At 37.4% G+C, this 13280-nt stretch overlaps 1 protein-coding gene across 2 annotated transcripts in view; it reads left to right on the top strand.

Annotated features, from left to right (window-relative positions):
- FCHO2 (FCH and mu domain containing endocytic adaptor 2) overlaps window positions 1–13280 on the top strand; it is a 131209-nt gene that overhangs the window by 43966 nt on the left and 73963 nt on the right. For both annotated transcript variants that reach the window (XM_032145494.2, XM_058434227.1), the window contains 2 exons: window positions 2923–3027; window positions 12217–12315. In XM_032145494.2, the coding sequence (XP_032001385.1) occupies window positions 2923–3027; window positions 12217–12315 (204 nt within the window). The remainder of the gene's footprint in view (window positions 1–2922; window positions 3028–12216; window positions 12316–13280) is intronic.

Consider the following 13280-nt stretch of genomic DNA (forward strand, 5'->3'; position numbering starts at 1 on the left):
TAATTAGGTATTTTTGGAATTTTCCAGTTTTATGGGTCTCCTTTTGACTTGTAAATATCTCTATTAGGAATGATCACAACTTGTCTTTATCAATATCTGGCATATAAATTATTAAGCAATAATTTAATGAGCAGCAGAGAAAAAGAAAAAGTAGGTATCAGGATGAGGTATTAGGAACAAGTAAAGAAGGGGCTTTCAGTAGGGTTACATCATTTTGCTAGGCTGTGTCATTAAAAATCACTCTGAAGGCCCAGTGCAGTGGCTCATGCTTGTAATCCCAGCACTTTGGGAGGCCTAGGCGTGTGGATCATTTGAGTTCAGGAGTTCGAGATCAGCTTGGCCAACATGGTGAGTGAGACCCCATCTCTACTAAAAATACAAAAATCAGCTGGGCGTGGTGGCTTGCACCTGTAATTCCAGCTACTTGGGAGACTGAGGCAGGAGAAGCGCTTGAATCCGGGAGGCGGAGGTTGCAGTGAGCCAAGATTGCACCATTGCAGTCCAGCCTGGGCCACAGAGTGAGACTCTATCTCAAAAAAAAAAAAAAAAATCACTCTGAAGGACTGTAGGTTGTTCGATTGCTCTTATACTCACTGAAAATACAGGTATTAGAAGAACAAACTAAAATTTATTTGCATTAAAAAAATCCAAAAGGAAACTCAGATTAAGCATGCCATTATAATTGTTTTTAAAATAAATTCTAGCAAACTTGGTTATCTGGGTTTCTTGCGAAGGTACTCGGTAAACTCTATCCATTTCATTTAGCTGTTATGTATTTGAACAGGATATTAGAGGATTCCAGTACAGTAACTGGTATAAAATAATGTCAGCTGTGTGGAACTGGGAAAAGAGTAAAACAAAAAAAATCTATAGAAGCAAACTAGAAAATTGTTACAGGTTTTAGTCACTTTTGCTAGGGATAGACAGCTCAGTACAACTCAGTAACTCGGATATATCTTTATTTTACAGCAAAATATGATGATGTATTTTCTTGATGACATTTCTTGTTAGAAACCATAATAAAAGCAGGCACTATTTATTTTTAAATTTAACTGTATGCCAGACCCTATTCCAAGCATTTTATATAACTACATTTCATTACTACCACAGCTTTTTTTTTTTTTAAAAAAAAGGTGATACTCCCTTTTTAGTAATGAGAGAACTGTATAAATTTCTAAGACAAGGTCAGATGGGTAGTACAGTGCTGAGATTTCACTTTCCTTGGTTTTAGTTACCTACTGTCCAGTACAGTAGAATATTTAGAGAGAGAGAGACCGTATTCACATATGATGTTATTACAGTATGTTGTTATAATTGTTATATTTTATTATTAGTTGTTGTTAATCTCTTACTGTGCCTAATTTATAAATTAAACTTTATCATAGTTATGTATGTATAGGAAAAAACATAGTATATAATATAGAGTCTGTACCATCCATGGCTTCAGACATCCACTGGGATCTTAGAATGTATTCCCCATGGATAAAGGGGCAGTAGTGTAAATGGTAGACCCAGAATTTCAGTCGAATTTCTTCTGGCTCCAAAATCAGCTTTGTTTATGTTTCATGGTAAAGTGGCATCCTATATTCTTTAAGAAGGCAGGAAAGTACATAACATATATACTTAATATAGTATAAACAGTTATATTTTAGAGAGAGTACAAAGTTGCTTGTTTAGGGAGTAGGACTATATGTACCTCTTACCAAACCCAAACCCTAGGGTAAACCCAGTTTTCTCTTTGTAGTTTTTTGTTTTTAGATTCCTGATCATGGCTAAAGATAATTACATATTAGTACTGATCGGCTTTCAACAAATTAAGTATTTTACAGCTTTCCTTGGACCTCAGTGGCACTTAGCAATACTTTTATTCATCTAGTCATGACCTCTTGCATCCTCCACAATTATGGTTTGAAACTTTTTTTGTTCTTAAGCTCCCAACCCTACCCTACTGTTTCTCACTCATACCAGACCCATCTGTTACCTCGTCAAGAAAATGGGGATTTTTATATCTTGAAATCCTATAGCTTATCTTTCTCTGATCTCCTTTAAACTCTTATTTAGTCCAACCACATCACTCCATCTTCCTGTATCCAAGTTGATCAGGCCTTTGAGAATATCAAGCTTCTTGATAGCCGTGTATCTGCTTCAACCTACAAACTACACATAATCTTTTCCTTTCTCAAATGCCTATCTTATAATTTACCTTAACTTCTGTGGCTGTGTTACTTTATTCCAATTTCTGTTTATGTATAGGTTGTATAGTACTGCTTAATATGTTTTTTTAATTAAATAAGTAACTTTTATAAAACCAGAACTATACTATTATGGTAACAGTTTTGTTTTTTAAGTCTTGAAAAAATAGGCAAAGATTAAAAACAAGTTTCTGTATTTCCTGGAGCATAATGGAAGCTGAGAAACATCAAGGAAACCAGTCTTCACAACTTTCGAGATCGGTTTATAGTATTTAATCAGACATTGAATGAAATACATGTATGCTGTGATGGAGGAAAATTCACAGCTGCAAAAAGGAGTGTCAAGCACATTCTGGTGGTATTGTGACATTTTTGTATATCGTCTGGAAGTTTCTCTCCGACAATGTGTTAACATATCTTAGTAACACTGTAGCATTATAATGTAATTATGCAATCTTAAGTCTTGGATTTAAAATGAGAGTATTTTAACTTTTCAAAGCACGTTCCAACAAATAGGAAAGAGAATCAGTGTTTAATTCCTGACTTCTTGGCTGACTGTAACAACAACCATAAAAAAAGACTAAAGAGGGCCTCACAACAGGTATCAAAGTTAGTTATATGTCATATTGAACTCTTAAAATGTATTTTAATTTGTTATTCATATTAACTTACATTAGGAAAGAAAAAAGGTCAATGCACAGTTAAAAGTTTTTTTTTTATTTTATTACAGGCAGCTGTTAAATCTAAGAAAGCTACAGATACCTATAAACTCTACGTGGAAAAATACGCATTAGCAAAAACTGATTTTGAACAGAAAATGACAGAAACAGCTCAGGTTGGTATTTTAAGGCTTCACATTGAAAACAGGGCATTTATATTTGTGTATATTGATTAATTTTTCTCTCATATAATATTTTAGTGTTAGAAGTTTTAAAATGCACAATCTCAATGTTTTAATGATGCTGTTTTAAAAATACATGTCTTGTTTTGGAGATTGAGGACCAAGATGCAATAATTATAATGGTCATAAGGAATTATACAGGTAGATCAGAAGAGCCTGTTTAAAGGTAATTGGGGAAACTGAGGGCAATGGTACATGATGAAGACAGTGCTTAAGAAGCATTCATAAGAAAACTGGAAGTGACTTAGTAGTGAAGCTACGGCAGTCAATAATTAACAACCCAAAAAATCCCTGGTCTCAAAGAACTTACATATTAGTGAGGGAAGACAGACGCAAATGTCTGCCTTCCATTAGCTTGGGATAAATTATATTTGGTGTAATGTTCTCAGAACCTTAATTAAAGGCCTCGTTTAAGGTGGCTGCCTTTTAGGAATCATACCTAACATTTCCACTCTCCGCTGCCCCTGCTTCTTGTCCTTTTCCTTGTTTTATTTTCCTGCTTAGCACCTATCGTGATCTTACATACCAAGAATTTTATTCCTGTATCAGTCAGGTCAGAGTAAGTATGCTGAGGTGACACAAGGCCCCAGAAATCTCAGTGGCTTACAATATCAAGGGTTGATTACTTTTAATGCTGCATGTTCATTATGGGTTGGCTGCAGCTGTTTTACATCGTCTTCACTGTAGTCCTGAGGCTGGTGGATGAACTCCTTTTTGGAATGTTCTTAGTTATGTCTAAGGGGCCAGAAACATAGTGAAGCACATGAGTTCTTTTACGTATATTTTTTGTCTGTTTTTCTCCTCTAAAATTTAAGTTTATGAGAGCAAGGATGGATTTGTTTTGTTTATTGCTATATCCTCAGCTTTTAGAATAGTTCCCAGATCATAGTAGGCACTCAGTTAATATGAAAGAAGGACTTTGTGAATCTGAATTTTTGGACTCTATGTCTTCATTATGTCTTCCCATTTGAAGTAGTGAACAGCTCATATCTTAGAAAGCAAAGTCTTGCATACTTGTGTGTATGTATGTGCGTATCCATCTTTACCTACAATGGCATAGACCCTGTTAGATGCTGGTGTGTATACAGTACATCTGTAAATAAGACAAATATCTCCGTGCTTGAGATGGTGTTTATAGTATAGAGGAGGGAGGCAGACATTAAATACATGCTTAAATATAAAGTTATAAATTATTATAAGTATTGAAAAGGAAAATAATAGGCTTCCATGAGATAGAATAATAGGAGTGACTTAATTTGGATTAGGGAGTCAGGAAAGGCCTTTTAAGGTAAGTGATGTTTAAAACTGGGACTTGAAGAATGAGTAAGAAATTAATAGGGCAAGAGTGTTACAGGCTTTGGGGATCATGAGTATGAAGGCCCAAAGGGTATAAAAGAACTTACATTCTGGAAAGTAAAAAATGCTTACTAAACCTCAGTAAGGGAAAATGGTAGTGAGAAATGAGGTTGAATTGATACACAAGGACTAGGCTACATTAGGTTGGTGCAAAAGTAATTGCAGTTTTTGCCATTACTTTTGATGGCAAAAGAATTTAGGTTTTCTTCTAAGAGCAGCTAGAAGCCGCCTAAGGGTTTTAGGCAGGGATGTGACATGATCTGATCTACATTTAAAGATAATTCTGGCAGTTTTGTGAAGAATTGATTAGAGTATGTCTAAAGGAGAATCACGAGTCCAGTTTGGAAGTCAGTATAGTAGTCAGGTAAGAAGGATGAGGGCCAGCGTAGTGGTCTTGGAGAAGGAGAGAAGTGAATGCATTGGAGATGGCAGGGATAGGATGGGTTGAGGAATTCTGTGGAAGATCAGGATCGCTTCCAGGTTTTAGCTTGTTAAATCTATGTGGAGAGAGATGAATGGGGAAGATTAGATGAAGAACTGTTAGTTTGATGGAAGGAAGGGATCAGATGTTCAATTTTGAACATGTTAATTTTAAGATGCCTATGAGAAGGGATCAGATGTTCAATTTTGAACATGTTAATTTTAAGATGCCTATGAGATACGTAATTGGTGACATCAGGAGGGCAGTTTTGGAGGAGCCAAGTAATCTGGGCTGGACATAATGTCCACAGTTCCTTATCCACAATTCTGAATCCGAAGAGCTCTGAAAACCAAGTTGTTTTTTTTCTGTGATTTATTTGACAACAAAACTTGACTTGAACTGATATGAGGCTATCTATAGTCTTTATCCTGCGTATATTTTCCTTTAGAAATATTAATGTGTTTGATAAACAGATGCCACTACAGATCCTGCTGGTAGTATTATGAATGAGGTATATGGCATTCTAAATAATACTATATATCTTTATTTAAAAAATAAGGGAAGAAAAAGAATTCCAAAACTCGCCTGATCCCAAAAATTTTCAATAAGGATTATCAGACCATATAAAATAGGATGTTGTCAGTACACAAAGCCATGATGACATCACTTTTAGAGTGTGGGGAAGAAAGGGCCTCAGGGCCAAGCTCTGAGAGACTCATTATTGAGATTTTAATAGAGGAAGCCAAAGAAGCAAGAAGAAAACTGGAAGTGTAATGTCATGGTAGCTGGAAAAAGAAGCTTCAAGAAGGAAGGGTTTAGGTAGTTGTCTTAAATAAGGCTTCAAGTCTAGTGAGATAGAAAGTTGCAATTTCTGTAGCAACTGAGGTCATTGCAGACTTCAGCAAGTGCTGTTTTGTCTTTTAAATCATTAGGAGCACACATTTATAAGGCAGTTATTGTTGATATGTTAATTTCACATTAAATGATTAGTCTCTATCAGCTAAGCATTTGCTGTTTCGTTAATTTTTAAAATTGGAATAAATAGAATTTGCTATAGTCAGAGTTTTTTGTTTGTTGATGTTACTTTATAAAAAAGAATGTTCAGCACATCTTTCCATTTCCTTTTCACGTTCTGCTTCCCCATTACATTTTTTTTTCAAAATGGCATTTTAATTGTTCATCCTGCCTTTCTGGTTTTTTTGTTTGTTTTTTGTTGTTTTTTTAGACAGGGTCTCACTCTGTCAACCAGGCTCGAGTGCAATGGCACGATCTTGGCTTACTGCAACCTTTTTGCCTCCCAGGCTAGTGACCTTCCCACCTCAGCCTCCTGAGTAACTGGGACTGCAGGTGTGCACCATCATGTCTGGCTAATTTTTGTATTTTTAGTAGAGACAGGGTTTCACCATGTTGCCCAGGGTGGTCTCGAACTCCTGGGCTCAAGCGATCTGTCCAACTCGGCCTCGCAAAATGCTGGCTGGGGTTACAGGCACCGTGCCAGCCCATTCTGCCCTTTTTAAGATGGGAACATTAATTTATTTGACTAAATGTGTGACCATGCTGCTTTTAAACAAAGATGATGGCATACCTTACTAATGTGTGTGTATTTGTTCTTTCTCAAGGTCTTAGAGATCTCTGTTTCTGTCTCTCCCTCTCTTTCTGTCATACTCTACAGCTGCAGAATAGGTTAATTATTGTTTCTTCATAGAGAATAGACTTTAATTTGGGTTATTTTAGAAGGGAAAGTAATCCTTTTACTTCTCCACTTAACTGTTTTTCCAGGCCACCTGGGTTGACCAATCTCAGTGGGAAAGAAAGAACCTGACAGTATAGTGAGAATCAAATTTGGGTGGTAGGACCTATCTTTACTAGTGGGAGAAGATCATTGAGTCTCTAGGGTGAAAGAGGTTAGAATTTAGAGTATTTGTGATTTAAGTTTTTAAAATTTAGGTTTAGAATAAAAATGATTGAAATTGTGACTTTTTATGCTCATGCTTTTACCACTATTAATTAATGAGACACTTGAAACAGAATATGGAGATTTTGTTTACTTTAAAGCAGTGAGATGGCTAGTTTATGGAAATTGAGATTTGTTAAGCGGTACCCTCAGGTTAAAGATTATTAGGATTACTTTTATGTATCTTTAGTGGCTGACAAGATAGTGTAGCCATGTGTCGCTTAACAACAGGGATACACTTTAAGAAATGTCGTTAGGCAATTTTGTCATTGTGTGAACATCATAGAATGTACTTATGCATGGCCAGGCATGGTGGCTCATGCCTGTAATCCCAGCACTTTTGGAGGCTGAGGTGGGCAGATCACCTGAGGTCAGGCATTCAAGACTAGACTTGCTAATATGTTGAAACCCCGTCTCTACTAAAAATAACAAAAATTAGCCAGGCGTGGTGGTGCACGCCTATAATCCCAGTTACTTGGGAGGCTAAGGCACCAGAATTACTTGAAATGGGAAGCAGAGGTTGTGGTGAGCCGAGATTGTGCCACTGCACTCCAGCCTGGGCGACAGAGTGAGACTCTTGTCTCAAAAAAAAAAAAAAGAGAGAGAGAATGTACTTACTTACACATACCTAGATAGTGTAGACTGCTACAGACCTGGCTATATGGTTTGGTCTGTTGCTCCTAAGCTACAAACCTGTACAGCCTGTTACTGTACTGAATACTATAGGCAATTATAACAAAATGGTATTTGTGTATTTAAACATAGAAAAGATATAGTAAAAATACAGTATAAAAGATTAAAAATGCTGCATCTGAATAGAACACTTATGTTGAATGGAGATTGCAGGACTGGAAGTTGCTCTGGTTGAGTTAGTGAATGAGTAGTGAGTAAATGTGAAGGCCTAGGACATTACTGTTCACTACTGTAGACTTTATAAGCACTGTAGATTTAGGTTACATTAAATTTTATTAAAAATAGTTTTCTTCCTTCAATAATAAATTAACCTTAGCTTACTGTAACTTCTTTAGAAACTTAAAAAAAATTTTAAACATTTTGACTCTTTTGTGATGACATCTTAAAGTAGAAACACATTGTACAGTTGTACAATAGTATTTTCTTTATATCCTTACTCGATCAGCTTTTTTTGTTTTAAAATTTTAATTTTTTTTTTAACTTTTTAAATCTTTTTCCTAAAAACTAAGACACAAACGCACACAGTAAACATGTGCCTACATAGGCTTAGTATCATTAGGATTGCTCTTTTATCTCCACTCTTGTACTACTGGAAGGTCTTCAGGGGCAGTAGCATGCATAGAGCTGTCATCTCTGCCTGGGCTTGGTGGCTCACACTTGTAATCCCAGCACTTTGGGAGGGCGAGGTGGGCAGATCACTTGAGGTCAGGAGTTCGAGACCAGCCTGGCCAACATGGTGAAACTTCATCTTTAATAAAAATACAAAAATTAGCTGGGCGTGGTGGTACGTGCCTGTAATCCTAGCTGCATGGGAGGCTCAGGCATGAAATCACTTGAACCTGAGAGGTGGTGGTTGCAGTGAGCTGAGATTGCACCACTGCACTCCAGCCTGGGTGACAGAGCGAGACTCCATCTGAGAAAAAAAAAAAAAAAGTATCACCTATGGTAACAAAGCCTTCTAGAATACCTCCTGAAAGACCTGCTGGAGGCTGTTTTACAGTTATTGTTTTTTCTAATAAGTAGAAGGATTACACTCTAATAATAAAAAGTGTAGTTTGGTAAATACATTTACCAAGTATTATGTGCTGTGTATTATGTGCTGTATATTTATTATCTAGTATTATGTGCTGTGTATTATGTGCTGTATATTATGTGCTGTGCAATACTTTTATGTGACAGGCAGCACAGTAGGTTTGTTTATATCAGCATCACCAGAAACGTGAGTAATGTGTTGCACTACGTTATGGCAGCTATGATGTCACTAGGCAATAGAAAGTTTTCATATCTATTATAATCTTTTGGTACCACTGTCATATATGGCATTAGTTGTTGACAGAAATGTCATTATGTGGCTCATGAGTATACTTTTAAAAATTAATGTAACAGACTGGATTCGGTGGCTCACGCCTGTAATCCCAGCGCTTTGGGAGGCCGCGGCAGGCGGATCACGAGGTCAAGAGATTGAGACCATACTGGCCAACGTGGTGAAGCCCTGTCTACTAAAAATACAAAAATTAGTTGGGCGTGGTGGCACATGCCTGTAGTCCAAGCTACTCAGGAGCCTGAGGCAGGAGAATCGCTTGAACCCATGAGGCAGAGGTTGCAGTGAGCCGAGATCGCGCCACTGCACTCCAGCCTGGTGACAGAGCGAGACTCCGTCTCAAAAAAAAAAAAAATTAATGTAACAATACATGTGAACACAGTGAATTTGAAGTTGCAGGGAGTAAAGTGCCTATCTAATTTGTTCAAGAAAGTTCGTTTATGTATACTCAAGCACTTGAGACTATATCCATTTCCCATTGCTGAATTACTCTGAGTTTAGTAGTCACTAATTTTGAGGAATTGTGATAGTCAGCAGTGTGCCCCTACCCCCAAAACCCCACAGTTTCAAAATTGCATCTGAATCATGCCTTGAGTTTCTCTGTGGATTCATATTTTAAGATATTTCTAAATAAATAAAGATCTGCCTTGTTGAGTGTAGCTTTTTCAAAAGGGAATGAAGACAGTTTCCTCAGAATTAAGGGTCATTCAAATGAAATTAATGGCTACCTGTCTGACAAAATACCTTGTTCATTAAATTGCTGAAATTTAAGCTAAGGGCCATCCTTCTACTAAATGTTCCTCCGTTCTTGATCCTCAGTTCTTGAGAGTAATTCAGGATCTCGAAATACTGGTACTGTATTCTCATTGACTTGGTCAAAATTAATCAATGACAAGCATTCCATTTTAACTCTGCCATTCCTCATAAATCAAATTGATTTAAGTTTTTGGGCTGTTGCAATACTGCCGAAACTGTAATTTCACCATTCTGGATTTTTTTTTTTTTTTAGAGGTTCTTGCCATTTACACATTAGATATCATTTGGTGATTTCTGGTCACCAAAGTGACAGAAGAAATTTAGACATTAAATATAGGGTCAGGGAATTTAATTTGATAAACTAACCAGAGAAAAATAATAAGGCTTAGACCCATTCCTTAGAACTGATTTAATTTGGCAAAAAATGGATAACCAGGTTTGCACAACAGAAATGACAAATGTATTTTGTTTGAAAATGGGTAGCTCAGCATTTCCCAAAGCCTGTTTTGAGGACTATTATTGTTCTGTGAGATATTAATAGATGTTCAGGTAAGAAGAAAAAAAAAGTGTTGTGAGGTCAAAGAAATTTAGAAAATGCCGGGTTAAGCAAAGTGAAACGTGTCATTATTTTAGTATTTCTCAGAGCTTCTTTTTTTTCTCCAAGACGGAGTCTCACTCTGTCACCCAGGCTGGAGTGCAGAGGCGCGATCTCGGCTCACTGCAATCTCCACCTCTCAGGTTTAAGCAATTCTCCTGGGTTCAAGCTATTCTCTGCCTGAGCCTCCTTAGTAGCTGGGATTACAGGCATGCGCCACCATGCCTGGCTAATTTTTGTATTTTTAGTAGAGACGGGATTTCACCATGTTGGCCAGGCTGGTCTTGAACTCCTCATCTCATGATCGGCTGGCCTCAGCCTCCCAAAGTTCTGGGATTACAGGTGTGAGCCACTGTAAAGCTCTGACAGGTGCCTGGCCTCTCAGAGCTTTTGATATATTTATTGTGAAGGCAAGGCAAGCAGCGGTTTTCTCTCTGGGGATATCAGAGTAACTTGGAAATTTTTTCCAAACAACATTCTCACTTCTTTCAACCCCCATTCCCCAGGCAGTACTGGAGGATTTATTTGTTTTGAAGTTTGAAAAGGTTCTCCAGGTGATGTAATGCATCCTCACCTTCGGTTGAGAACTGCTGAAATAGAGTATATAGGCTTTCCCAGATTTCTTTGATCACAGCCATCTCTTTTGGGGATTGTATATTATTTTTTCTTTTTTCTTTCCTTTTCTTTTTTTCTTTTTTTTTTTTTTTTTTGAGATGGAGTCTTACTCTGTTGCCCAGGCTGGAGTGCAATGGCGTGATTTCGGCTCACTGCAACCTCTGCCTCCCGGGTTCAAGCGATTCTCCTGCCTTAGCCACCCAAGTAGCTGGGACTACAGGCACGTGCCACCACGCCTGGCTAATTTTTTGTATTTTGAGTAGAGACGGTGTTTCACCATGTTAGTCAGGCTGGTCTCAAACTCCTGACCTTGTGATCTGCCCACCTCGGCCTCCCATAGTGCTGGGATTATAGGTGTGAGCTACCGTGCATGGTGTATGTTATTATTTCAAGGATTAGAAAGACATTTTGAAAATCTATGGGCTAGATTATAAAGTCTTTGAAAGTAAACTGTAGTTTTTACTTTGCCAACTAATTGGTTTTTAGTTTTTAAAACTCTGTTTTTTTTTTTTTTTGTAACATTATTCTCTTCTGGGTCTCCTAATTTTCTGATCACGATTATAGATTTTAATGTGTAATGGCTCCCAATTCGGCCAGGCGTGGTGGCTCATGCCTGTATCCCAGCACTTTGGGGAGGCTGAGGCAGGTGGATCATGAGGTCAGGAGATCAAGACTTTCCTGGCTAACACGGTGAAACCCGTCTCTACTAAAAATACAAAAAATTAGCCGGGCATGGTGGTGGGCACCTGTAGTCTAAGCTACTCAGGTGGCTGAGGCAGGAGAATGGTGTGAACCTGGGAGGCGGAGCTTCCAGTGAGCCAAGATGGTGCCACTGCACTGCAGCCTGGGTGACAGAGTGAGACTCCATCTCAAAAAAAAAAAAAAAGCTCCAAATTCTAGATAAGTTTGTATTTACCTAAGAAATGACATAACAAAAAGTTAACTTTTTGCAGTGCCATATTTCAGTTTACCTGCTAGACCTGTTTGTCTTGAGGCTTTGTTAAACATTGTGTAACAATGGTAACTTGGAAAATTTGATTATATTGAGTTGATTTCTTTTTTTTTTGGAGACGGAGTCTCGCTCTTTTGCCCAGGTTCCAGTGCAATGGCCTGATCTCGGCTCACTGGAACCTCTGCCTCCCAGGTTCAAGCGATTCTCCTGCCTCAGCCTCCCAAATTGCTGGGATTACAGGCATCTGCCACCATGCCTGGCTAATTTTTGTATTTTTAGTAGAGACAGGGTTTCACCATGTTGGCCAGGCTGGTCTTGAACTTCTGACCTCAAGTGACCCACCTGCCTCGGCCTCCCAAAGTGCTGGGAAAGATGATTTCTGAAAGCTCTTTTGATTCCAGAATATATATGTATGTACCTGTATATGTTATAAATCTATAACTTTGTATATATTTCCCAGAAATTTCAAGATATTGAAGAAACTCATCTCATTCACATAAAGGAAATTATAGGATCCTTGTCAAATGCTATAAAGGAAATTCATTTGCAGATAGGCCAGGTAAGTTTTTTTACTTAATGTTGAACTATTCATGAAAAATTTGTTTATTTATAGCTCTTTAAAAATATTTTCTCTGTTCAAAGTTCATAAGTATAATACCGAATTTTTCCAAATAAAGAATATGTAAAGGTAATATATTTACAGGTATTAAATATAAAATAAACTGCGTATTTTATCATTTGGCCACCGAGGATGATAATTCAAATTAATTTTTTAAATTAACTATATTCAGTTTTCTTTATATTGAGTTTCTAAAGCTTTCAACTTTTGAATATTTCTTTTTTCAAGCTTTACTATTTTAAAATTTAAAGCAGCAACTTTATTAAACTATAGAACTTTTACTTAGAAGTGTTCCACAAATGTAAAAGGTTTAATGATGACAATTTGGGGTACACTGAAATGTAGTAGAGAAAGATGAAGTCTGTTATTCTTCAAACTAGCCAGGCACGGTGGCTCATACCTGTAATCTCAGCAGTTTGGGAGGCTGAGGCAGGAAGATTACTTGAGCCCAGAAGTTTGAGACCAGCCTGGGCAACATAGTGAGACCTCATCTCTACAAAAAATTTAAAAAATATTTTAAATTTAAACCTACTCATCTGACAAAGGGCTAATATCCAGAATCTACAATGAACTCAAACAAATTTACAAGAAAAAAACAAACAACCCCATCAAAAAGTGGGCGAAGGACATGAACAGACACTTCTCAAAAGAAGACATTTATGCAGCCAAAAAACACATGAAAAAATGCTCATCATCACTGGCCATCAGAGAAATGCAAATCAAAACCACAGTGAGATACCATCTCACACCAGTTAGAATGGCCATCATTAAAAAATCAGGAAACAACAGGTGCTGGAGAGGATGTGGAGAAATAGGAACACTTTTACACTGTTGGTGGGACTGTAAACTAGTTCAACCATTGTGGAAGTCAGTGTGGTTTTGATTTGCATTTCTCTGATGGCCAG

This window comes from Hylobates moloch, unplaced genomic scaffold (assembly GCF_009828535.3).
Source record: "Hylobates moloch isolate HMO894 unplaced genomic scaffold, HMol_V3 SCAFFOLD_23, whole genome shotgun sequence".
Classification (NCBI taxonomy): Eukaryota; Metazoa; Chordata; class Mammalia; order Primates; family Hylobatidae; genus Hylobates; species Hylobates moloch.